General features: G+C 59.2%; 3 protein-coding genes across 15 annotated transcripts in view; 2 read left to right on the top strand and 1 right to left on the bottom strand.

Moving 5' to 3' along the window:
* The window catches only part of STARD10 (StAR related lipid transfer domain containing 10), a 31,309-nt gene that overhangs the window by 744 nt on the left and 4,046 nt on the right, over nt 1-26,519 (top strand). Inside the window, 4 exon segments of the mRNA XM_048966653.1 lie at nt 52-129; nt 16,592-16,739; nt 21,664-21,767; nt 24,510-24,653. Of these exon segments, the coding sequence (XP_048822610.1) occupies nt 52-129; nt 16,592-16,739; nt 21,664-21,767; nt 24,510-24,653 (474 nt within the window).
* On the bottom strand, nt 7,774-15,989 carry LOC125699647 (uncharacterized). Of its 10 annotated transcripts, XM_048959393.1 has the most exons (4): nt 14,766-15,989; nt 12,873-14,086; nt 11,206-11,328; nt 7,774-10,526 (listed from the first exon to the last, which is right to left on the bottom strand). In XM_048959393.1, exons 1-4 carry the CDS (start codon nt 14,966-14,968, stop codon nt 10,252-10,254), a joined length of 1,815 nt encoding a protein of 604 aa, XP_048815350.1. In that variant the 5' UTR covers nt 14,969-15,989; the 3' UTR covers nt 7,774-10,251. The 10 variants fall into 10 exon arrangements, 9 of the variants coding, with proteins under 9 accessions (XP_048815350.1, XP_048815340.1, XP_048815359.1 ...); XR_007379648.1 differs by lacking the exon at nt 11,206-11,328 and having other exon boundaries at nt 11,932-14,086; XM_048959383.1 differs by having other exon boundaries at nt 7,774-11,328.
* On the top strand, nt 18,364-21,560 carry LOC125699674 (shematrin-like protein 1). 4 transcript variants are annotated; one of them, XM_048959475.1, is made up of 4 exons: nt 18,364-19,459; nt 20,101-20,142; nt 20,362-20,749; nt 20,938-21,560. In XM_048959475.1, exons 1-4 carry the CDS (start codon nt 19,318-19,320, stop codon nt 21,299-21,301), a joined length of 936 nt encoding a protein of 311 aa, XP_048815432.1. In that variant the 5' UTR covers nt 18,364-19,317; the 3' UTR covers nt 21,302-21,560. The 4 variants fall into 4 exon arrangements, 1 of the variants encoding a protein (XP_048815432.1); XR_007379651.1 differs by having other exon boundaries at nt 20,729-21,560; XR_007379652.1 differs by lacking the exon at nt 18,364-19,459 and adding an exon at nt 19,662-19,704 and having other exon boundaries at nt 20,729-21,560.

Here is a 26,519-nt window from a genome sequence, read left to right as displayed (position 1 = left end):
GATCGCGATTTCGTCGCGTTCAGGGAGGAGTGCGAGTGCGATCGGGATTGGAAAGTGAGCTACAGCAAAGGGAGCGTCAGCGTGTGGGTGAGAGCCGGGGGGAGCGAGAGCTGCGTGCACAGCATCAAGGTGAGGGGGGGGCGGTGGGGGGGGGGGACCCTAATGGCCAATGGGAGCCCGTGGTGAGGGGGGGTCCTGTAGGGAAAGGGGACCCAATAGGGAGTGGGGACCCTGTGGTGGATGGGGATCCCATGGTGAGGGGGGGTCCTGTTAGGGAGCAGGGACCTGATAGGGAGTGGGGACCCCCGTGGTGAATGGGGACCCCGTAGTGAGGAGGGGTCTTATGGGGAGTGGGGACCCCCGGGGTCAATGGGGACCCCATAGTGAGGGGGGGTCCTGTAGGGAGTGGGGACCCTTATGGTGAATGGGGATCCCATGGTGAGGGGGGGTCCTATAGGAAGTGGGGACCCAATAGGGAGTGGGGACCCCCGTGGTCAATGGGGATCCCATAGTGAGGGGGGGTCCTATAGGGAGTGGGGACCCCTATGGTGAATCAGACCCCATGGTGAGGAGGGGTCCTGTAGGGAGCAGGGACCCCTATGGTGAATGGGGATCCATGGTGAGGAGGGGTCCTGTAGGGAGTGGGGACCCCAATGGCCAATTGGACCCCATGGCGAGGGGGGGTCCTACAGGAAGTGAGGACCCCCACGGTGAGGGGGGGTCCTATAGGGAGTGGGGACCCCCATGGGGAATCAGACCCCATAGTGAGGGGGGGTCCTATAGGAAGCAGGGAACCCTATGGTGAATGGGGATCCCATGGTGAGGGGGGGTCCTGTAGGGAAAGGGGACCCAATAGGGAGTGGGGACCCTGTGGTGAATGGGGATCCCATAGTGAGGGGGGGTCTTATGGGGAGTGGGGAACCCTATGATGAGTGGGGATCCCACAGTGAGGGGGGGTCCTATAGGGAGTGGAGACCCCCACGGGGGGGTCCTGCAGGGAGCAGGGACCTGATAGGGGAGTGGGGACCCCTGTGGTGAATGGGGATCCCACGGTGAGGGGGGGTCCTGTAGGGAGCGGGGACCCCTATGGTGAATGGGGATCCCACAGTGAGGGGGGGTCCTATAGGGAGTGGGGACCCCCGTGGTCAATGGGGACCCCATGATGAGGAGGGGTCCTATAAGAAGTGGGGACCGTGTGGGTGAATGGGGATCCCATGGTGAGGGGGGGGTCCTGTAGGGAGCAGGGACCCCTATGGTGAATGGGGATCCCACAGTGAGGAGGGGTCCTGTAGGGAGTGGGGACCCAATAAGAATTGGGTACCCTGTGGTGAATGGGGAGCCCGTGGTGAGGGGGGGTCCTATAGGAAGTGGAGACCCCCACGGGGGGGTCCTGTAGGGAGCAGGGACCCTATAGGGAGTGGGGACCCCCGTGGTGAATGGGGATTCCACAGTGAGGGGGGGGTCCTGTAGGGAGTGGGGCCCCCAATGGCCAATTGGACCCCATGGAGAGGGGGGGTCCTATAGGAAGCAGGGACCCCTATGGTGAATGGGGATCCCATAGTGAGGGGGGGGGTCCTACAGGAAGTGGGGACCCCTATGGTGAGGAGGGGTCCTGTAGGGAAAGGGGACCCAATAGGGAGTGGGGACCCCTGTGGTGAATGGGGATCCCATGGTGAGGAGGGGTCCTATAGGGAGTGGGGACCCCTATGGTGATTGGGGATCCCATGGTGAGGGGGGGGCTTATGGGGAGTGGGGAACCCTATGGTGAATCAGACCCCATAGTGAGGAGGGACCCTATAGGAAGTGGGGACCCCAATGGCCAATTGGACCCCATGGCGAGGGGGGGGTCCTATAGGAAGCAGGGACCCCTATGGTGAATGGGGATCCCATGGTGAGGGGGGGTCCTATAGGAAGTGGGGACCCCCATGGTGAGGAGGGGTCCTATAGAGAGCGGGGACCCCTATGGTGAATGGGGACCCCCATGGTGAGGGGGGGTCCTATAGGGAGCAGGGACCCCCATGGTGAATGGGGACCCCATGGTGAGGAGGGGTCCTATAAGAAGTGGGGACCGTGTGGTGAATGGGGATCCCACAGTGAGGGGGGGTCCTGTAGGGAGTGGGGACCCGATAGGGAGTGGGGACCCCCGTGGTCAATGGGGATCCCATAGTGAGGGGGGGTCCTATAGGGAGTGGGGACCCTATAGGGAGTGGGGACCCTATGGTGAATGGGGACCCCATGGTGAGGGGGGGTCCTGTAGGGAGTGGGGACCCAATAAGAACTGGGGACCCTGTGGTGAATGGGGATCCCGTGGCGAGGGGGGGTCCTATAGGGAGTGGGGACCCTATGGTGAGGAGGGGTCTTATGGGGAGTGGGGACCCCCATGGCCAATCAGACCCCATAGTGAAGAGGGACCCTATAGCAGCTGGGGACCCCATGGTCAGTGCAGACCCTATAGAGAGGAGGGGTCTTGTAGGATGTGGGGACCACCATGGCCAATGAGACCCCATAGTGAGGAGGGGTCCTATGGGAAGTGGGGACCCTATAGGAAGTGGGGACCCAAATGATGAATGGGGACCCCATAGCGAGGATGGACCCTATAGGGAATGGGGACCCTATAGGGAGTGGGGATCCCCATGGGCAATTGGAGCCCATGGTGAGGAGAGACCCCATAGGGAGTGGGGACCCCCATGGTGAATGGGGACCCCATAGAGAGGAGGGATCCTATAGGGACTGGGGGACCCTATAGGGAGTGGGGACCCTATAGGGAATGGGGACCCTATAGGGAGTGGGGACCCCCCTTGGTCAGCGCAGACCCTACAGGAAGGAGGGGTGCTGGGGGATTGGGGACCCCTGTGCTGAATGGGGACCCCATAACGAGGAGGGACCCCCATGGTGAATGGGGACCCCATGGACGAGACCCCACACCGTAATGGGGTGAGCGGGGACCCATAGGGCTGAGTGGGGACCCCAAGCGTTGACCCCATAAGGAGCTGATGGACCCCAAAGCTGAGTGGGGACCCCAAGTGTTGACCCCATAGGGAGGTGAAGGACCCCAAAGCTGAGTGGGGACCCCCAGCGTTGACCCCATAAGGAGCTGAAGGACCCCAAAGCTGAGTGGGGACCCCAAGTGTTGACCCCATAGGGAGCTGAAGGACCCCAAAGCTGAGTGGGGACCCCAAGCGTTGACCCCATAGGGAGCTGAAGGACCCCAAAGCTGAGTGGGGACCCCAAGCATTGACCCTATAGGGAGCTGAAGGACCCCAAAGCTGAGTGGGGACCCCAAGCATTGGCCCCATAAGGAGCTGAAGGACCCCAAAGCTGAGTGGGGGACCCCATAACGTCCCCAGGGTTTGGCTGGGCGTCCCATGTGGTGACACCGGCACTGTGCCACGTCTGCTTATGGGGTCAGTGGGGCGGGACGAGCCCTAAGGGGGGGGGGAGGGGGGGGACGGGGGGGGGGGGACGTCACCAGGATGTCCTGGTGCCACGCTGCCATGGAAAGGTGCCACCCCCAGGGTGTGGGATCGGCTGTGTTTATGGGGCGCCCTATGGGGTGGCGCTGGGCTGTGTTTATGGGGCGCCCTATGGGGTGGTGCTGGGCTGTGTTTATAGGGCGCCCTATGGGGTGATGCTGTCCCCAAAGTGTCACCTGAGACACCCCCCCCCCCCCCCATGTCAATGCAGGGACATTCGGCTTCCTCCCCCCCCCCCCCCCGCCTCGTCCCACACCCCACAGAGTCAATATTGACGCAGGGTTGGGACGCGGAGCTGGGTGACACCGAGGGGGGGGGGAGGGTGGCACCGAGGGGGGGGGGACATCATAGGGGCACCCCAATGGGAACCTCAGTGGCACCCCGAAAGGCATCGCAATGGCACCCTAAAGGGCACCCCAACAGCACCCCAATGGGAACCCAGTGGCACCCAATAGGCACCCCAAGGGCTGCCCCTATGGGAACCCCAAGGGCACCCCAAGAGCACCCCTGGTGGCACCCAATAGGAACCCCAAGGGCTGCCCCCATGGGAACCCCAAGAGCACCCCAATGGCACCCCAACAGCACCCCAATGGGAACCCAGTGGCACCCAATAGGCACCCCAAGGGCTGCCCCCATGGGAACCCCAATAGCACCCCAATGGGCACCCAATGGCCATCCTAATGGCACCCCGGTGACACCCCAATGGCACCCCAATCAATTATACCCCAGTGGCACCACAATGGGAACCCCAATGGCACCCAGTAGCACCCCAATAGCACCCTAGCGGGCACCCCAAAGACACCCCAGAGGGTATCCCAATGGCACCCCAATGGGAACCCCAATGGCACCCCAGAGGGCACCCCAGTGGCATCCCAATAGGGACCTCAATAGCACCCAGTAGCACCCCAATAGCATCCCAGTGGGCACCCCAATGGCACCACAGTGAGTACCCCAGTGGCACCCCAATGACAGCCAACAGCACCCCAACGGAAATCCCAATGGGTGCCCCAAAGGGAATGCCAGTGGGAATCCCATGGGGCACCCCAATGGCACCCCAATGGCACCCCAATGGGCACCCAATGGGCACCCAATGGGCGACCCAAAGACACCCCAGAGGGTATCCCAATGCCACCCCAATGGGATCCCAATGGCACCCCAATAGCACCCAGTGGGCATCCTAGTGGCTGCTCTATGGGCATCCCAATGGGTGCCCCAATGGGAACCCCAATGGCACCCCAGTGAGTACCTCAGTAGCACCCCATGGGCGCCCTACTGTCACCCCAATGGGAATCCCTACAACGGGCGTCCCAATGACACCCCAATGGTGCCCCAATGGACATCCCAATGGCACCCCAATGACACCCCACTGGGAATCCCAATGGGCATCCCATTGGGGACCCCCAATTGATCATACCCCAAAGGCACCCCAATGGCACCCCAATGGCACCCAATGGTACCCCAATTGATTATACCCCAGTGGCACCCAATGGGAACCCCAATGGCACCCCTGAGGGCACCCCAAAGACACCCCAGAGGGTATCCCAATGGCACCCCAATGGGAATCCCAATGGCACCCCAATCGATGATACCCCAGTAGCACCCCAAGGGTACCCCAGTGGCATCCCAATAGGGACCCCAATAGCACCCAGTAGCACCCCAATAGCACCCTAGTGGGCACCCCAAAGACACCCCAGAGGGTATCCCAAGGGCACCCCAATGGGAACCCCAATGGCACCCCTGAGGGCACCCCAATGGCACCCCAATGGGAATCCCAATGGCACCCAATGACAGCCAATGGCACCTCAATGACACCCCAATGGGAATCCCAATGGGTGCCCCAAAGGGAATGCCAGTGGGAATCCCATGGGGCGCCCCAATGGACATCCCAATGGCACCCCAATGGGCACCCAATGGGCGACCCAAAGACACCCCAGAGGGTATCCCAATGCCACCCCAATGGGATCCCAATGGCACCCCAATGGGCACCACAGTGGGCACCCAATGGCACCCCTATGGCACCCCAATCGATTATACCCCAATGGCACCCCAATGGAAATCCCAATGGGTGCCCCAAAGGGAATGCCAGTGGGAATCCCATGGGGCACCCCAATGGACATCTCAATGCCACCCTAATGGGAATCCCAATGGCACCCCAGTGGGCATCCTAGTGGTACCTCTATGGGCATCCCAATGGGTGCCCCAATGGGAACCCCAAAAGCATCTGTGTGGCACCCCAATGATACACCTGTGGGAATCCCAATGGCACCCCAATGGATGATACCCCAATGGCACCCCAATGGCAATCCCAGTAGCACCCCAAGGGTACCCCAGTGGCATCCCAATAGGGACCCCAATAGCACCCAGTAGCACCCCAATAGCACCCTAGTGGGCACCACAAAGACACCCCAGAGGGTACCCCAATGGGAATCCCAATGGGTGCCCCAAAGGGAATGCCAGTGGGAATCCCATGGGGCACCCCAATGGCACCCCAATGGCACCCCAATGGGCACCCAATGGGCACCCAATGGGCGACCCAAAGACACCCCAGAGGGTATCCCAATGCCACCCCAATGGGATCCCAATGGCACCCCAATAGCACCCAGTGGGCATCCTAGTGGCTGCTCTATGGGCATCCCAATGGGTGCCCCAATGGGAACCCCAATGGCACCCCAGTGAGTACCTCAGTAGCACCCCATGGGCGCCCTACTGTCACCCCAATGGGAATCCCTACAACGGGCGTCCCAATGACACCCCAATGGTGCCCCAATGGACATCCCAATGGCACCCCAATGACACCCCACTGGGAATCCCAATGGGCATCCCATTGGGGACCCCAATTGATCATACCCCAAAGGCACCCCAATGGCACCCCAATGGCACCCAATGGTACCCCAATTGATTATACCCCAGTGGCACCCAATGGGAACCCCAATGGCACCCCTGAGGGCACCCCAAAGACACCCCAGAGGGTATCCCAATGGCACCCCAATGGGAATCCCAATGGCACCCCAATCGATGATACCCCAGTAGCACCCCAAGGGTACCCCAGTGGCATCCCAATAGGGACCCCAATAGCACCCAGTAGCACCCCAATAGCACCCTAGTGGGCACCCCAAAGACACCCCAGAGGGTATCCCAAGGGCACCCCAATGGGAACCCCAATGGCACCCCTGAGGGCACCCCAATGGCACCCCAATGGGAATCCCAATGGCACCCAATGACAGCCAATGGCACCTCAATGACACCCCAATGGCACCCCAATGGGAATCCCAATGGGTGCCCCAAAGGGAATGCCAGTGGGAATCCCATGGGGCGCCCCAATGGACATCCCAATGCCACCCCAATGGGCACCCAATGGGCGACCCAAAGACACCCCAGAGGGTATCCCAATGCCACCCCAATGGGATCCCAATGGCACCCCAATGGGCACCACAGTGGGCACCCAATGGCACCCCTATGGCACCCCAATCGATTATACCCCAATGGCACCCCAATGGAAATCCCAATGGGTGCCCCAAAGGGAATGCCAGTGGGAATCCCATGGGGCACCCCAATGGCACCCCAATGGCACCCCAATGGGCACCCAATGGGCACCCAATGGGCGACCCAAAGACACCCCAGAGGGTATCCCAATGCCACCCCAATGGGATCCCAATGGCACCCCAATAGCACCCAGTGGGCATCCTAGTGGCTGCTCTATGGGCATCCCAATGGGTGCCCCAATGGGAACCCCAATGGCACCCCAGTGAGTACCTCAGTAGCACCCCATGGGCGCCCTACTGTCACCCCAATGGGAATCCCTACAACGGGCGTCCCAATGACACCCCAATGGTGCCCCAATGGACATCCCAATGGCACCCCAATGACACCCCACTGGGAATCCCAATGGGCATCCCATTGGGGACCCCAATTGATCATACCCCAAAGGCACCCCAATGGCACCCCAATGGCACCCAATGGTACCCCAATTGATTATACCCCAGTGGCACCCAATGGGAACCCCAATGGCACCCCTGAGGGCACCCCAAAGACACCCCAGAGGGTATCCCAATGGCACCCCAATGGGAATCCCAATGGCACCCCAATCGATGATACCCCAGTAGCACCCCAAGGGTACCCCAGTGGCATCCCAATAGGGACCCCAATAGCACCCAGTAGCACCCCAATAGCACCCTAGTGGGCACCCCAAAGACACCCCAGAGGGTATCCCAAGGGCACCCCAATGGGAACCCCAATGGCACCCCTGAGGGCACCCCAATGGCACCCCAATGGGAATCCCAATGGCACCCAATGACAGCCAATGGCACCTCAATGACACCCCAATGGGAATCCCAATGGGTGCCCCAAAGGGAATGCCAGTGGGAATCCCATGGGGCGCCCCAATGGACATCCCAATGGCACCCCAATGGGCACCCAATGGGCGACCCAAAGACACCCCAGAGGGTATCCCAATGCCACCCCAATGGGATCCCAATGGCACCCCAATGGGCACCACAGTGGGCACCCAATGGCACCCCTATGGCACCCCAATCGATTATACCCCAATGGCACCCCAATGGAAATCCCAATGGGTGCCCCAAAGGGAATGCCAGTGGGAATCCCATGGGGCACCCCAATGGACATCTCAATGCCACCCTAATGGGAATCCCAATGGCACCCCAGTGGGCATCCTAGTGGTACCTCTATGGGCATCCCAATGGGTGCCCCAATGGGAACCCCAAAAGCATCTGTGTGGCACCCCAATGATACACCTGTGGGAATCCCAATGGCACCCCAATGGATGATACCCCAATGGCACCCCAATGGCAATCCCAGTAGCACCCCAAGGGTACCCCAGTGGCATCCCAATAGGGACCCCAATAGCACCCAGTAGCACCCCAATAGCACCCTAGTGGGCACCACAAAGACACCCCAGAGGGTACCCCAATGGGAATCCCAATGGGTGCCCCAAAGGGAATGCCAGTGGGAATCCCATGGGGCACCCAAATGGACATCCCAATGGCACCCAATGGCACCCCAATCCATTATACCCCAGTGGCACCCAATGGGAACCCCAATGGCACCACAGTGGAAATCCCAATGGCACCCCAATCGATGATACCCCAGTGGCACCCCAAGGGAACCCCAGTGGCATCCCAAAAACACCCCAATGGGCACCCAATGACACCCCAATGGCACCCCAATGGGAGCCCCAAAGGGAATGCCAGTGGGAATCCCATGGGGCACCCCAATGGACATCTCAATGGCACCCCAATGGACATCCCAATGGGCACCCAATGGGCACCCCAGTGGGCACCCCAGAGACACCCCAGAGGGCACCCCAATGGCACCCCAATCGATGACACCCCAATGGCACCCCAATTGATTATACCCCAGTGGCACCCAATGGGAACCCCAATGGCACCCCTGAGGGCACCCCAATGGTGCCCCAGTGGAAATCCCAATGGCACCCCAATGGCAATCCCAGGGGCACCCCAAGGGTACCCCAGTGGCATCCCAATAGGGACCCCAATAGCACCCAGTAAAACCCCAATAGCACCCCAGTGGGCACCACAAAGACACCCCAGAGGGTACACCAATGGCACCCCAAAGGGCACCCCAATGGGAATCCCGGTGGCACCCAATAGGCACCCCAAGGGCTGCCCCTATGGGAACCCCAAGAGCACCCCAAGAGCACCCCAATGGCACCCTGGTTGGAATCCTGCTGGGCATCTCAATGGGAACCCCAATGGGAACCCCAGTGACACCCCAATGGCACCCCAATAGCACCCCAATGGGCACCCAATGGCCATCCTAATGGCATCCCAAAGGCACCCCAATGGCACCCCGATCAATTATACCCCAATGGCACCCCAATGGGGACCCCAATTGATCATACCCCAGTGACACCCCAATGGCACCCCAATGGACATCCCAATGGGTGCCCCAAAGGGAATGCCAGTGGGAATCCCATGGGGCACCCCAATGGACATCCCAATGGCACCCCAATGGGCACCCAATGTCACCCCTATCCATTATACCCCAATGGCACCCAATGTGAACCCCAATGGCACCCCTGAGGGCACCCCAATGGCACCACAGAGGGAATCCCAATGGCACCCCAATGGATGATACCCCAGTGGCACCCCAATGGCAATCCCAGTAGCACCCCAAGGGTACCCCAGTTGAAATCCCAATGGCACCCCAATGGCAATCCCAGTAGCACCCCAAGGGTACCCCAGTGGCATCCCAATAGGGACCCCAATAGCACCCAGTAGCACCCCAATAGCACCCCAGTGGGCACCACAAAGACACCCCAGAGGGTATCCCAAGGGCACCCCAATGGGAATCCCATGGGGCACCCCAATAGGCACCCCAAGGGCTGCCCCCATGGGAACCCCAAAAGCACCCCAAGGGCACCCCAATGGCACCCTGGTTGGAATCCTGCTGGGCATCTCAATGGGAACCACAATGGGAACCCCAGTGACACCCCAATGGCACCCCAATGGGCACCCAATGGCCATCCTAATGGCATCCCAGTGACACCCCAATGGCAGCCCAATGGAAATCCCAATGGGTGCCCCAAAGGGAATGCCAGTGGGAATCCCATGGGGCACACCAATGGGCACCCAATGGCACCCCAATGGGCACCCAATGTCACCCCTATCCATTATACCCCAATGGCACCCAATGGGAACCCCAATGGCACCCCAGTGGGCACCCCAAAGACACCCCAGAGGGTATCCCAATGGCAGCCCAATGGGAACACCAATGGCACCCAATGACAGCCAATGGCACCTCAATGACACCCCAATGGCAGCCCAACGGAAATCCCAATGGGTGCCCCAAAGGGAATGCCAGTGGGAATCCCATGGGGCACCCCAATGGACATCCCAATGGCACCCCAATGGGCACCCAATGGGCACCCAATGGCACCCCAATGGCACCCCAATGGATGATACCCCAGTGGCACCCCAATGGCAATCCCAGTAGCACCCCAAGGGTACCCCAGTGGCATCCCAATAGGGACCCCAATAGCACCCAGTAGCACCCCAATAGCACCCCAGTGGGCACCTCAAAGACACCCCAGAGGGTATCCCAATGGCACCCCAATGGGAATCCCAATGGCACCCCAATAGCACCCAGTGGGCATCCTAGTGACACCTCTATGGGCATCCCAATGGGTGCCCCAATGGGAACCCCAGTGGCACCCAGTGAGTGCCTCAGTAGCACCCCATGGGCGCCCTACTGTCACCCCAATGGGAATCCCTACAATGGGCGTCCCAATGGCACCCCAGTGGCGCCCCAATGGGAATCCCAATGGCACCCCAGTGGGGACCCCAATTGATCATACCCCAAAGGCACCCCAATGGCACCCGAATGGGACCAGAGTGGGAATCCCAATGGCACCCAATGACAGCCAATGGCACCTCAATGACACCCCAATGGCACCCCAACGGAAATCCCAATGGGTGCCCCAAAGGGAATGCCAGTGGGAATCCCATGGGGCACCCCAATGGACATCCCAATGCCACCCCAATGGGCACCCAATGGGCACCCCAGTGGGCACCCCAGAGACACCCCGGAGGGCACCCCAATGGGCACCCAATGGGATCCCAATGGCACCCCAATGGATGATACCCCAGTGGCACCCCAATGGCAATCCCAGTAGCACCCCAAGGGTACCCCAGTGGCATCCCAATAGGGACCCCAATAACACCCAGTAGCACCCCAATAGCACCCCAGTGGGCACCACAAAGACACCGCAGAGGGTATCCCAAGGGCACCCCAATGGGAACCCCAATGGCACCCCTGAGGGCACCCCAATGGCACCCCAATGGGAATCCCAATGGCACCCAATGACAGCCAATGGCACCTCAATGACACCCCAATGGCACCCCAATGGGAATCCCAATGGGTGCCCCAAAGGGAATGCCAGTGGGAATCCCATGGGGCGCCCCAATGGACATCCCAATGCCACCCCAATGGGCACCCAATGGGCGACCCAAAGACACCCCAGAGGGTATCCCAATGCCACCCCAATGGGATCCCAATGGCACCCCAATGGGCACCACAGTGGGCACCCAATGGCACCCCTATGGCACCCCAATCGATTATACCCCAATGGCACCCCAATGGAAATCCCAATGGGTGCCCCAAAGGGAATGCCAGTGGGAATCCCATGGGGCACCCCAATGGACATCTCAATGCCACCCTAATGGGAATCCCAATGGCACCCCAGTGGGCATCCTAGTGGTACCTCTATGGGCATCCCAATGGGTGCCCCAATGGGAACCCCAAAAGCATCTGTGTGGCACCCCAATGATACACCTGTGGGAATCCCAATGGCACCCCAATGGATGATACCCCAATGGCACCCCAATGGCAATCCCAGTAGCACCCCAAGGGTACCCCAGTGGCATCCCAATAGGGACCCCAATAGCACCCAGTAGCACCCCAATAGCACCCTAGTGGGCACCACAAAGACACCCCAGAGGGTACCCCAATGGGAATCCCAATGGGTGCCCCAAAGGGAATGCCAGTGGGAATCCCATGGGGCACCCAAATGGACATCCCAATGGCACCCAATGGCACCCCAATCCATTATACCCCAGTGGCACCCAATGGGAACCCCAATGGCACCACAGTGGAAATCCCAATGGCACCCCAATCGATGATACCCCAGTGGCACCCCAAGGGAACCCCAGTGGCATCCCAAAAACACCCCAATGGGCACCCAATGACACCCCAATGGCACCCCAATGGGAGCCCCAAAGGGAATGCCAGTGGGAATCCCATGGGGCACCCCAATGGACATCTCAATGGCACCCCAATGGACATCCCAATGGGCACCCAATGGGCACCCCAGTGGGCACCCCAGAGACACCCCAGAGGGCACCCCAATGGCACCCCAATCGATGACACCCCAATGGCACCCCAATTGATTATACCCCAGTGGCACCCAATGGGAACCCCAATGGCACCCCTGAGGGCACCCCAATGGTGCCCCAGTGGAAATCCCAATGGCACCCCAATGGCAATCCCAGGGGCACCCCAAGGGTACCCCAGTGGCATCCCAATAGGGACCCCAATAGCACCCAGTAAAACCCCAATAGCACCCCAGTGGGCACCACAAAGACACCCCAGAGGGTACACCAATGGCACCCCAAAGGGCACCCCAATGGGAATCCCGGTGGCACCCAATAGGCACCCCAAGGGCTGCCCCTATGGGAACCCCAAGAGCACCCCAAGAGCACCCCAATGGCACCCTGGTTGGAATCCTGCTGGGCATCTCAATGGGAACCCCAATGGGAACCCCAGTGACACCCCAATGGCACCCCAATAGCACCCCAATGGGCACCCAATGGCCATCCTAATGGCATCCCAAAGGCACCCCAATGGCACCCCGATCAATTATACCCCAATGGCACCCCAATGGGGACCCCAATTGATCATACCCCAGTGACACCCCAATGGCACCCCAATGGACATCCCAATGGGTGCCCCAAAGGGAATGCCAGTGGGAATCCCATGGGGCACCCCAATGGACATCCCAATGGCACCCCAATGGGCACCCAATGTCACCCCTATCCATTATACCCCAATGGCACCCAATGTGAACCCCAATGGCACCCCTGAGGGCACCCCAATGGCACCACAGAGGGAATCCCAATGGCACCCCCAATGGATGATACCCCAGTGGCACCCCAATGGCAATCCCAGTAGCACCCCAAGGGTACCCCAGTTGAAATCCCAATGGCACCCCAATGGCAATCCCAGTAGCACCCCAAGGGTACCCCAGTGGCATCCCAATAGGGACCCCAATAGCACCCAGTAGCACCCCAATAGCACCCCAGTGGGCACCACAAAGACACCCCAGAGGGTATCCCAAGGGCACCCCAATGGGAATCCCATGGGGCACCCCAATAGGCACCCCAAGGGCTGCCCCCATGGGAACCCCAAAAGCACCCCAAGGGCACCCCAATGGCACCCTGGTTGGAATCCTGCTGGGCATCTCAATGGGAACCACAATGGGAACCCCAGTGACACCCCAATGGCACCCCAATGGGCACCCAATGGCCATCCTAATGGCATCCCAGTGACACCCCAATGGCAGCCCAATGGAAATCCCAATGGGTGCCCCAAAGGGAATGCCAGTGGGAATCCCATGGGGCACACCAATGGGCACCCAATGGCACCCCAATGGGCACCCAATGTCACCCCTATCCATTATACCCCAATGGCACCCAATGGGAACCCCAATGGCACCCCAGTGGGCACCCCAAAGACACCCCAGAGGGTATCCCAATGGCAGCCCAATGGGAACACCAATGGCACCCAATGACAGCCAATGGCACCTCAATGACACCCCAATGGCAGCCCAACGGAAATCCCAATGGGTGCCCCAAAGGGAATGCCAGTGGGAATCCCATGGGGCACCCCAATGGACATCCCAATGGCACCCCAATGGGCACCCAATGGGCACCCAATGGCACCCCAATGGCACCCCAATGGATGATACCCCAGTGGCACCCCAATGGCAATCCCAGTAGCACCCCAAGGGTACCCCAGTGGCATCCCAATAGGGACCCCAATAGCACCCAGTAGCACCCCAATAGCACCCCAGTGGGCACCTCAAAGACACCCCAGAGGGTATCCCAATGGCACCCCAATGGGAATCCCAATGGCACCCCAATAGCACCCAGTGGGCATCCTAGTGACACCTCTATGGGCATCCCAATGGGTGCCCCAATGGGAACCCCAGTGGCACCCAGTGAGTGCCTCAGTAGCACCCCATGGGCGCCCTACTGTCACCCCAATGGGAATCCCTACAATGGGCGTCCCAATGGCACCCCAGTGGCGCCCCAATGGGAATCCCAATGGCACCCCAGTGGGGACCCCAATTGATCATACCCCAAAGGCACCCCAATGGCACCCGAATGGGACCAGAGTGGGAATCCCAATGGCACCCAATGACAGCCAATGGCACCTCAATGACACCCCAATGGCACCCCAACGGAAATCCCAATGGGTGCCCCAAAGGGAATGCCAGTGGGAATCCCATGGGGCACCCCAATGGACATCCCAATGCCACCCCAATGGGCACCCAATGGGCACCCCAGTGGGCACCCCAGAGACACCCCGGAGGGCACCCCAATGGGCACCCAATGGGATCCCAATGGCACCCCAATGGATGATACCCCAGTGGCACCCCAATGGCAATCCCAGTAGCACCCCAAGGGTACCCCAGTGGCATCCCAATAGGGACCCCAATAACACCCAGTAGCACCCCAATAGCACCCCAGTGGGCACCACAAAGACACCGCAGAGGGTATCCCAAGGGCACCCCAATGGGAACCCCAATGGCACCCCTGAGGGCACCCCAATGGCACCCCAATGGGAATCCCAATGGCACCCAATGACAGCCAATGGCACCTCAATGACACCCCAATGGCACCCCAATGGGAATCCCAATGGCACCCCAGTGGGCATCCTAGTGGCTGCTCTATGGGCATCCCAATGGGTGCCCCAATGGGAACCCCAATGGCACCCAATGAGTACCTCAGTAGCACCCCATGGGCGCCCTACTGTCACCCCAATGGGAATCCCTACAACGGATGTCCTAATGGCACCCCAATGGCAATCCCAATAGGCACCCCATTGGGGACCCCAATTGATCATACCCCAAAGGCACCCCAATGGACATCCCAATGACACCCCAATGGCACCCAATGGTACCCCAATTGATTATACCCCAGTGGCACCCAATGGGAACCCCAGTGGCACCCCAGTGGAAATCCCAATGGCACCCCAACGGAAATCCCAGTGGCACCCCAATCGATGACACCCCAATGGCACCCCAATGGCAATCCCAGTAGCACCCCAAGGGTACCCCAGTGGCATCCCAATAGGGACCCCAATAACACCCAGTAGCACCCCAATAGCACCCTAGCGGGCACCGCAAAGACACCCCAGAGGGTATCCCAAGGGCACCCCAATGGGAACCCCAATGGCACCCCTGAGGGCACCCCAATGGCACCCCAATGGGAATCCCAATGGCACCCAATGACAGCCAATGGCACCTCAATGACACCCCAATGGCACCCCAATGGGAATCCCAATGGCACCCCAAAGACACCCCGGAGGGCACCCCAATGGCACCCCTATGGCACCCCAATCGATTATACCCCAATGGCACCCCAATAGAAATCCCAATGGGTGCCCCAATGGGAATGCCATGGGGCACTCCAATGGGGAACCCCAATGGCACCCCAGGGAGTACCCCAATATCACCCAATGGCACCCAATGGCACCCCTATGGGAATCCCAATGGCACCCTATGGCAATGCTGCATCCATGCACTGCTGCATCCATGCAACACCCCACCTATGCATGCAATGCTCCACCCATGCAACATTTCATCCCTGCAGCGCTGCATGCACACAACACTGCATCCATGCAACGCCCTAACCATGCAACAGTGCATCCATGCAATGCTCCACCCATGCAACTCACCCGTGCAACTCTCAACCAATGCACCCCCCACCCATGCAACCCTCACCCTTCCAACCCCCCACCCATGCAACCCCCACCTATGCAACCCCCCCATCCACGCAACCCCCCACCCACGCAATCCCCCACCCATGCAACTCTCAACCCACGCAACCCCCCACCCATGCAACCCCCGACCTATGCAACTCCCCCCATGCAACCGCCACCCATGCAACCCTCATGCATGCAACACAACCCTCACCCATGCAAACCTTCATGCAACCCCCACCCATGCAACCCCCCACCCATGCAACCCCCACCCATGCAACCCCCCACCCATGCAACCCCCACCCATGCAACCCCCCCATCCATGCAACCCCCCACCCATGCAACTCCCCACCACTGCAACGCCCCACCCATGCAGCCCCCCACCCATGCAACCTTCCACCCCTGCAACCCCCCACCAATACAACCCCTCACCCATGCAACCCCCCACCCATGCAATTCCCACCCATGCATCTCTCAACCCACGCAACCCCCCACCCATGCAATTCCTGACCCATGCAACCCCCACCCATGCACCCCCCCCCCCCAGCTCCCCCCCCCCCCCATCCCAGCCCTGCTGCGCTGACCCTCGTGCCCTGCAGTGCAGGATGGAGTGCAGGGAGGTGGCAGCAGCGACGCTGTACGACGTGCTGCACGACTCCGAGTACCGCAGCAGCTGGGACAGCAACGTCATCGAGAGCTTCGACATCGGCCGCCTGACCGCCAACGCTGACGTGGGCTACTATGCGTGTGAGGGGCAGGGGGACGGGGGGGGCGAAGGGGTGCTGATGGGTTGTAATGGGAGTCTTATGGGTGATACTGGGTGCCTATGGGTCCTAATGGGTGCCAATGGGTCGTAATGGGAGTCTTATGGATCCTAATGGGTGTCCTATGGGTGATACTGGGTGCTATGGGTGATACTGGGTGTCCTATGGGTGATACTGGGTGCCTATGGGTCCTAATGGGTGCCAATGGGTCGTAATGGGAGTCTTATGGGTGATACTGGGTGCCTATGGGTGATACTGGGTGTCTATGGGTGATACTGGGTGCCCTATGGGTACTAAAGGGTGCCCTGTGGGTCATACTGGGTGCCCTATGGGTCCTAATGGGTGCCCTGTGGGTCATACAGGGTGTCTATGGGTCTTAATGGGAGTCTTATGGATCCTAATGGGTGTCCTATGGATCCTAGTGGGTGTCCTGTGGGTGATACTGGGTGTCCTATGGGTCATACTGGGTGCTATGGGTGATACTGGGTGCTATGGGTGATACTGGGTGCCTATGGGTCATACTGGGTGTCAATGGGTGATACTGGGTGTCCTATGGGTGATACTGGGTGCTATGGGTCATACTGGGTGCCCTATGGGTCATACTGGGTGCCCTATGGGTCATACTGGGTGTCAATGGGTGATACTGGGTGCCCTATGGGTCATACTGGGTGCCCTATGGGTCCTAATGGGTGCCTATGGGTGATAACGGGTGCTATGGGTGATACTGGGTGCCTATGGGTGATACTGGGTGTCTATGGGTGATACTGGGTGTCCTATGGGTCCTAATGGGTGCCTATGGGTCTTAATGGGAGTCTTATGGATCCTAGTGGGTGTCCTGTGGGTGATACTGGGTGTCCTATGGGTGATACTGGGAGCCCTATGGGTCATACTGGGTGTCCTATGGGTGATACTGGGTGTCCTATGGGTGATACTGGGTGCCCTATGGGTGATACTGGGTGCCAATGGGTGATACTGGGTGTTCCATGGGTTCTAATGGGTACCTATGGGTCTTAATGGGAGTCTTATAGATCCTAATGGGTGTCCTATGGGTGATACTGGGTGTCCTATGGGTGATACTGGGTGTCTATGGGTGATACTGGGTGCCCTGTGGGTCATACTGGGTGCCTATGGGTGATCCTGGGTGCCTATGGATGATACTGGGTGTCCTATGGGTGATACTGGGAGCCCTATGGGTCATACTGGGTGTCCTATGGGTGATACTGGGTGTCCTATGGGTGATACTGGGTGTCCTATGGGTCATACTGGGTGTCCTATGGGTGATACTGGGTGTCTATGGGTGATACTGGGTGCCTATGGGTGATACTGGGTGTCCTATGGGTCCTAATGGGTGCCTATGGGTGATACTGGGTGTCCTATGGGTCATACTGGGTGCCCTATGGGTGATACTGGGTGCCCTATGGGTGACTCTGGGTGCCTATGGGTGATACTGGGTGTCCTATGGGTCATACTGGGTGCCCTATGGGTGATACTGGGTGCCCTATGGGTGACTCTGGGTGCCTATGGGTGATACTGGGTGCCCTATGGGTCATACTGGGTGCCCTATGGGTGATACTGGGTGCCCTATGGGTGACTCTGGGTGCCTATGGGTGATACTGGGTGCCCTATGGGTGACTCTGGGTGCCTATGGGTGATACTGGGTGTCCTATGGGTCATACTGGGTGCCCTATGGGTGATACTGGGTGCCCTATGGGTGACTCTGGGTGCCTATGGGTGATACTGGGTGTCCTATGGGTCATACTGGGTGCCCTATGGGTGATACTGGGTGCCCTATGGGTGACTCTGGGTGCCTATGGGTGATACTGGGTGCCCTATGGGTCATACTGGGTGTCCTGTGGGTCCTCATGGGTGCCTATGGGTCTTAATGGGAGTCTTATGGATCCTAACGGGTGTCCTCTGGGTGATACTGGGTGCTATGGGTGATACTGGGTGTCCTCTGGGTGATACTGGGTGCCCTATGGGTCATACTGGGTGTCCTATGGGTCATACTGGGTGCCCTATGGGTCATACTGGGTGCTATGGGTGATACTGGGTGCCAATGGGTGATATTGGGTGCCCTATGGGTGATACTGGGTGCCCTATGCGTCCTAATGGGTGCCTATGGGTGATACTGGGTGCCTATGGGTCCTAATGGGTGCCTATGGGTGATACTGGGTGTCCTATGGGTCATACTGGGTGCCTATGGGTGTTAACGGGTGCTATGGGTGATACTGGGTGTCCTATGGTTGATACTGGGTGCCCTATGGGTCATACTGGGTGCCTATGGGTCATAATGGGAGTCTTAAGGGTGATACTGGGTGCCCTATGGGCCATACTGGGTGCTATGGGCCATACTGGGTGCTATGGGTCATACTGGGTGTCCTGTGGGTCACACTGGGTGTCCTATGGGTTATATGGGGTGCCCTATAGGTTATATGGGGTGCCCTATGGGGTTATATGAGGTGCCCTATGGGTTATATGGGCTGCCCTATGCGTTATATGGGGTGCCCAATAGGGTCACACTGGGTGCCCTATAAGTTATATGGGGTGCCCTATGGGGTTATATGGGGTGCCCTATGGGTTATATGGGGTACCGTATGGGGTCATACTGGGTGCCTATGGGTTATATGGGGTGCCCTATGGATTATATGGGGTGCTCTATGGGGTCACACTGGGTGCCTATGGGTTATATGGGGTGCCCTATAGGTCATACTGGGCGCCCTATGGGGTCACACTGGGTGCCTATGGGGTTATACTGGGCGTGCCCTATGGGTTATATGGGGTGCCCTATGGGCTCACACTGGGTGCCTATGGGTTATATGGGGTGCTCTATGGGGTCACACTGGGTGCTTATGGGGTTATATGGGGTGCCCTAAAGGTTATGTGGGGTGCCCTATGGGTTATATGGGGTTATATGGGGTGCCCTATGGGTTATATGGGGTGCCCTATAGGTTATATGGGGTTATATGGGGTGCCCTATGGGGTCACACTGGGTGCCTATGGTTATATGGGGTGCCCTATGGGGTCACACTGGGTGCCTATGGTTTGTATGGGGTGCTCTATGGGGTCACACTGGGTGCTTATGCGGTTATATGGGGTTATATGGGGTGCCCTATGGTTATATGGGGTTATATGGAGTGCCCTATGGGTTATATGGGGTGCCCTATGGGGTCACACTGGGTGCCTATGGGTTATATGGGGTGCCCTATAGGTTATATGGGGTGCCCTATGGATTATATGGGGTGCCCTATGGATTATATAGGGTTATATGGGGTGTCGTATAGGTTATATGGGGTGCCCTATGGGGTCACACTGGGTGCCTATGAGTTATATGGGGTGCCCTATAGGTTATATGGGGTGCCCTATGGGTTATATGGGGTGCCCTATAGGTTATATGGGGTGCCCCATGGGTTATATGGGGTTATATGGGGTGCCCTATAGGTTATATGGGGTTATATGGGGTTATATGGGGTGCCCTATGGGGTCACACTGGGTGTCCTATAGGTTATATGGGGCGCCCTATAGGTTATATGGGGTTATATGGGGTGCCCTATGGGTTATATGGGGTGCCCTATAGGTTATATGGGGTTATATGCGGTGCCCTATAGGTTATATGGGGTGCCCTATGGGTTATATGGGGTGCTCTATGGGGTCACATTGGGTGCCCTATGGGTTATATGGGGTGCCCTATGGGGTCACACTGGGTGCCTATGGTTTATATGGGGTGCTCTATGGGGTCACAGTCTGTGCCCTACGGGTAATACGGGGTGTCCTATGGGTTATATGGGGTGATCTATGGGTTATATGGGGCCCGCTGTGGGTTATATGTGGTGCCCAGTGGGTTATATGGGGTGCTCTATGGGGTCACACTGGGTGCCTATGGGTTATATGTGGTGCCCTATGGGTTATATGGGGTGCCCTATGGTTATATGGGGTGCCCTATGGTTATATGGGGTTATATGGGGTGCCCTATAGGTTATATGGGGTGCCCTATGGGTTATATGGGGTTATATGGGGTGCCCTATAGGTTATATGGGGTGCCCTATGGGGTCACACTGGGTGCCCTATAGGCTGTATGTGGTGCCCTATGGGTTATATGGGGTGCCCTATGGTTATATGGGGTTATATGGGGTGCCCTATTGGTAATATGGGGTGCCCTATAGGTTACATGGGGTGCCCTATAGGTTATATGGGGTTATATGGGGTGCCCTATTGGTTATATGGGGTGCCCTATGGGGTCACACTGGGTGCCCTATAGGTTATATGGGGTGCCCTATAGGTTATATGGGGTTATATGCGGTGCCCTATAGGTTATATGGGGTGCCCCATGGGTTATATGGGGTGCCCTATGGGGTCACACTGGGTGCCTATGGGTTATATGGGGTGCCCTATAGGTTATATGGGGTTATATGGGGTTATATGGGGTGCCCTATGGGTCACACTGGGTGCCCTATGGGTTATATGGGGTGCTCTATGGGTTATATGGGGTGCCCTATAGGTTATATGGGGTGCCCTATGGGTTACATGGGGTGCCTATGGGTTCTATGAGTTATGTGGGGTGCTTTATGGGGTCACACTGGGTTCCTGTGGGTTATATGGGGTGCCCCATGGGTTATATGGGGTGCTCTATGGGGTCACACTGGGTGCCCTATGGTTATATGGGGTGCCCTATAGGTTATATGTGGTGCCCCTATGGTTATATGGGGTGCCCTATGGTTATATGGGGTGCCCTATGGCTCACACATCACGCACCCCATCCGCCCCCCCTGGGTGCCCTGTGCTCCCTACTGGGTGCTCTCTGCGCCCCCCCCTGCCCCACATTCTGCCCCATAGGCTCCCGCCGGTTCCCCCCCCGTCCCCCCCCGCCCCATAGCGCCGTGCCTGCGGCCCTGACCCCAAACCCCCCCCAGGGAAATGCCCCAAACCGCTGAAGAACCGCGACGTGGTGACACTGCGCTCATGGCTGCACCTGGGGGACGACTTCATCATCATCAACTACTCCGTCAAACACCCTGTGAGCTGGGGGGCGGATATGGGGCGGATATGGGGCGGATATGGGGCGGATATGGGGTGGATATGGGGCGGATATGGGGTGGATATGGGGTGGATATGGGGTGGATATGGGGTGGATATGGGGTGGATATGGGGTGGATATGGGGCGGATATGGGGTGGATATGGGGCGGATATGGGGCGGATATGGGGTGGATATGGGGTGGATATGGGGTGGATATGGGGCGGATATGGGGTGGATATGGGGCGGATATGGGGTGGATATGGGGTGGATATGGGGCGGATATGGGGTGGATATGGGGCGGATATGGGGTGGATATGGGGCGGATATGGGGCGGATATGGGGTGGATATGGGGTGGATATGGGGTGGATATGGGGCGGATATGGGGTGGATATGGGGCGGATATGGGGTGGATATGGGGCGGATATGGGGCGGATATGGGGTGGATATGGGGTGGATATGGGGCGGATATGGGGCGGATATGGGGCGGATATGGGGTGGATATGGGGTGGATATGGGGTGGATATGGGGTGGATATGGGGCGGATATGGGGTGGATATGGGGCGGATATGGGGTGGATATGGGGCGGATATGGGGCGGATATGGGGAGGATATGGGGTGGATATGGGGCGGATATGGGGTGGATATGGGGTGGATATGGGGAGGCTGGGGGGTGGATATGGGGTGGATATGGGGTGGATATGGGGTGGATATGGGGCGGATATGGGGCGGATATGGGGCGGATATGGGGCGGATATGGGGTGGATATGGGGTGGATATGGGGTGGATATGGGGCGGATATGGGGTGGATATGGGGCGGATATGGGGTGGATATGGGGCGGATATGGGGTGGATATGGGGTGGATATGGGGCGGATATGGGGCGGATATGGGGCGGATATGGGGTGGATATGGGGTGGATATGGGGTGGATATGGGGTGGATATGGGGCGGATATGGGGTGGATATGGGGCGGATATGGGGTGGATATGGGGCGGATATGGGGCGGATATGGGGTGGATATGGGGTGGATATGGGGCGGATATGGGGTGGATATGGGGTGGATATGGGGAGGCTGGGGGGTGGATATGGGGTGGATATGGGGTGGATATGGGGCGGATATGGGGCGGATATGGGGCGGATATGGGGCGGATATGGGGTGGATATGGGGTGGATATGGGGCGGCTGTGGGGTGGATATGGGGCGGATATGGGCTGGATATGGGGCGGCTGTGGGGTGGATGTGGGGTGGATATGGGGTGGATATGGGGTGGATATGGGGCGGATATGGGGTGGATATGGGGTGGATATGGGGTGGATATGGGGTGGATATGGGGCGGATATGGGGGGGATATGGGGGGGATATGGGGTGGATGTGGGGTGGATATGGGGAGGATATGGGGTGGATGTGGGGTGGATATGGGGTGGATATGGGGCGGATGTGGGGTGGATGTGGGGTGGATATGGGGCGGATATGGGGTGGATATGGGGCGGATATGGGGCGGATATGGGGCGGATATGGGGTGGATATGGGGAGGATATGGGGCGGATATGGGGCGGATATGGGGTGGATATGGGGTGGATATGGGGAGGATATGGGGCGGATATGGGGTGGATATGGGGAGGATATGGGGTGGATATGGGGAGGATATGGGGTGGATATGGGGAGGATATGGGGCGGATATGGGGTGGATATGGGGCGGATATGGGGCGGATATGGGGCGGATGTGGGGCGGATGTGGGGTGGATGTGGGGTGGATGTGGGGTGGATGTCGGGTGGATGTGGGGTGGATGTGGGGTGGATATGGGGTGGATATGGGGCGGATATGGGGCGGATATGGGGTGGATATGGGGAGGATATGGGGCGGATATGGGGTGGATATGGGGAGGATATGGGGCGGATATGGGGCGGATATGGGGTGGATGTGGGGGTGGATATGGGGCGGATATGGGGTGGATGTGGGGTGGATATGGGGTGGATATGGGGTGGATATGGGGCGGATATGGGGTGGATATGGGGCGGATATGGGGCGGATATGGGGCGGCTGTGGGGCGGCTGTGGGGTGGCTGTGGGGCGGATATGGGGCGGATATGGGGTGGATATGGGGCGGATATGGGGTGGATATGGGGCGGATATGGGGCGGATATGGGGCGGATATGGGGCGGATATGGGGCGGATATGGGGCGGATATGGGGTGGATATGGGGCGGATATGGGGTGGATATGGGGTGGATATGGGGCGGATATGGGGCGGATATGGGGTGGATATGGGGCAGCTGTGGGGCGGCTGTGGGGCGGCTGTGAGGCGGATATGGGGTGGCTGTGGGGTGGCTATGGGGCGGCTGTGGGGCGGCTATGGGGCAGCTGCAGGGCAGCTAGGGAGCAGCTAGGGGGCAGCTAGGGGGCGGCTATGGGGCGGCTATGTCACAGCTATGGGGTGGCTATGTGGCAGCTGTGGGGTGGCTATGGGACGGCTATGGGGCGGCTATGTCACAGCTATGGGGCAGCTATGTGGCAGCTATGGGGCAGCTGTGGGGCAGCTATGGGGCGGCTATGGGGCAGCTATGGGGCGGCTATGGGGCAGCTATGGGGCAGCTATGGGGTGGCTATGTGGCAGCTATGGGGCGGCTATGGGGCGGCTATGTCACAGCTATGGGGCAGCTATGGGGCAGCTATGGGGCAGCTATGGGGCAGCTGTGGGGCGGCTATGGGTCAGGGCAGTGACGGCCCCATTGTGGCCCCACAGAGGTTCCCCCCCAGGAAGGACATGGTGAGGGCCGTGTCGCTGCGCACCGGGTATCTGGTGAGGGGAACCGGGGAGCGGAGCTGCAGCATCACCTACCTGGCACAGGTGGACCCCAAAGGTAACGGGGGGGATGGGGGTGATGGGGTGGGGTGGGATGGATGGGATTTGGGATGGGATGGGAATGGAGTGGATGGGGGTAATGGGGTGGGGTGGGAATGGGGTGGGATGGGATGGGATGGGATGGGATTTGGGATGGGATGGGAATGGAGTGGGATGGGATTTGGGATGGGATGGGATGGATGGGAATGGGGTGGGATGGATGGGGGTAATGGGGTGGGTTAGGGTTAGGGTTGGGATGGGATGGGGGAATGGAGCTGCAGCATCACCTACCTGGCACAGGTGGACCCCAAAGGTAACGGGGGGGATTGGGGTGATGGGATTTGGGATGGGGTGGGAATGGGGTGGGGTGGGGATGGGATGGATGGGGTGGGATGGGGTGGAGGTAATGGGATTTGGGATGGGATGGGGGTAATGGGATGGGATGGGATGGGAATGGGATGGGGGTAAAAGAATGGGGTGGGAATGGGATGGATGGGGGTAATGGGGTGGGGTGGGATGGGATGGGGTGGGATGGGAATGGGGTGGGATGGGATGGGATGGGGGTATAAGAATGGGATGGGATGGGATGGGATGGGATGGGATGGGATGGGGGTAAAAGAATGGGATGGGATGGGAGGGGATGGGATGCAATGGGGTGGGATGGGGTGGGGTGGGGTGGGGTGGGGATGGGATGGGATGGGATGGGATGGGATGGGATGGGATGGATGGGGGTAATGGGATTTGGGATGGGATGGGGGTAAAAGAATGGGATGGGATGGGATGGGGTGGATTGGAGCACTGGGATGGGATGGGGGTTAAAAGAATGGGGGTAATGGGGTGGGGGGGGATGAGGATGGGGATGGGATTGGGATGGGATGGAATGGGATTTGGGATGGGATTTGGGATGGGGTGGGGTGGGATGGGATGGATGGGGGTAATGGGGTGGATGGGATTTGGGATGGGATGGGGTGGGATGGGGGTAAAAGAATGGGGTGGGATGAGGGAACGGAGCTGCTGCATCACGTACCTGGTGCAGGTGGACTACAAAGGTAATGGGGCGAGTAATGGGGTGGGAGGGATTGGGATTGGGGATGGGGGATTGGGGTGGGGGTAATGGGGTGGGATGAGGGTAATGGGGTGGGAAGGGTATCGGGGGTGTGGTGGGGTGGGATGGGGGTAATGGGGTGAGTGGGGGTGAAAGAATGGGGTGGGATGGGAATGGATGGGTTTAATGGGGCAGGATGGGGTGGGATAGGATGAGAATGGGGTGGGGGTAATGGGGTGGGGTGGGATGAGGATGGGGATGGGGTGGGATGGGACGGGGATGGGGGAATGGAATGGGATGGGGTGGGATGGATGGGGGGTAATGGATTTGGGATGGTGATGGGATGGGATGGGATGGATGGGGTGGGGTGGGGGTAAAAGAATGGGATGGGATGGGATTTGGGATGGGATGGATGGGGGAATGGAGCTGCTGCGTCACCTACCTGGCACAGGTGGAGCCCAAAGGTAACGGGGGGGGGGGATTGGGGTGGGGGAAATGGGGTGATGGAATGGGGGGAGATGGGATGGGTTGGGGATGGGATGGGAGGGATGGGATGGGATGGGGATGGGATGGAGGGTGGGATGGGGTGGGATGGGATGGGATGGGATGGGATGGGATGGGATGGGATGGGATGGGTGGGATGGGATGGGATGGCGGTGGGATGGGGTGGGATGGGGGTGGGATGGGGTGGGATGGATGGGGGTAATGGGATTTGGGATGGGATGGGGGTAATGGATGGGGTGGGATGGGATGGGGTGGATTGGAGCAGTGGGATGGGATGGGGGTAAAAGAATGGGGGTAAAGGGGGTGGAGGGGGGATGAGCGATTGGGGATGGGACTTGGGATGGGATGGGATTTGGGACTGG

This window comes from Lagopus muta, chromosome 1 (assembly GCF_023343835.1).
Source record: "Lagopus muta isolate bLagMut1 chromosome 1, bLagMut1 primary, whole genome shotgun sequence".
Classification (NCBI taxonomy): Eukaryota; Metazoa; Chordata; class Aves; order Galliformes; family Phasianidae; genus Lagopus; species Lagopus muta.
Note: the sequence above shows the minus strand (reverse complement) of the source record. Positions and strands in the feature narration are given on the sequence as shown.

Excerpts from the sequence above, each read along its gene's own strand:
- LOC125699647 (XM_048959383.1), bottom strand. The coding sequence starts at position 14,968 with ATGCCCATAGAGCAGCCACTAGGATGCCCACTGGGGTGCCATTGGGAT. Across the intron at positions 14,087-14,765 it reads CCCTCTGCGGTGTCTTTGTG|GTGCCCACTGGGGTGCTATT; the intron begins GTGCCCACTGGG and ends GGTGTCTTTGAG. Across the intron at positions 11,329-12,872 it reads CCCATTGGGGTGCCATTGGG|GTGCCATTGGCTGTCATTGG; the intron begins GTATAATTGATC and ends GGTGTCATTGAG.
- LOC125699674 (XM_048959475.1), top strand. The coding sequence starts at position 19,318 with ATGGGGTGCCCTATGGGTTATATGGGGTACCGTATGGGGTCATACTGG. Across the intron at positions 19,460-20,100 it reads TTATATGGGGTGCCCTATAG|GTTATATGGGGTGCCCTATG; the intron begins GTCATACTGGGC and ends GGTGCCCTATAG. Across the intron at positions 20,143-20,361 it reads TTATATGGGGTGCCCTATAG|GTTATATGGGGTGCCCTATG; the intron begins GTTATATGGGGT and ends GGTGCCCTATAG.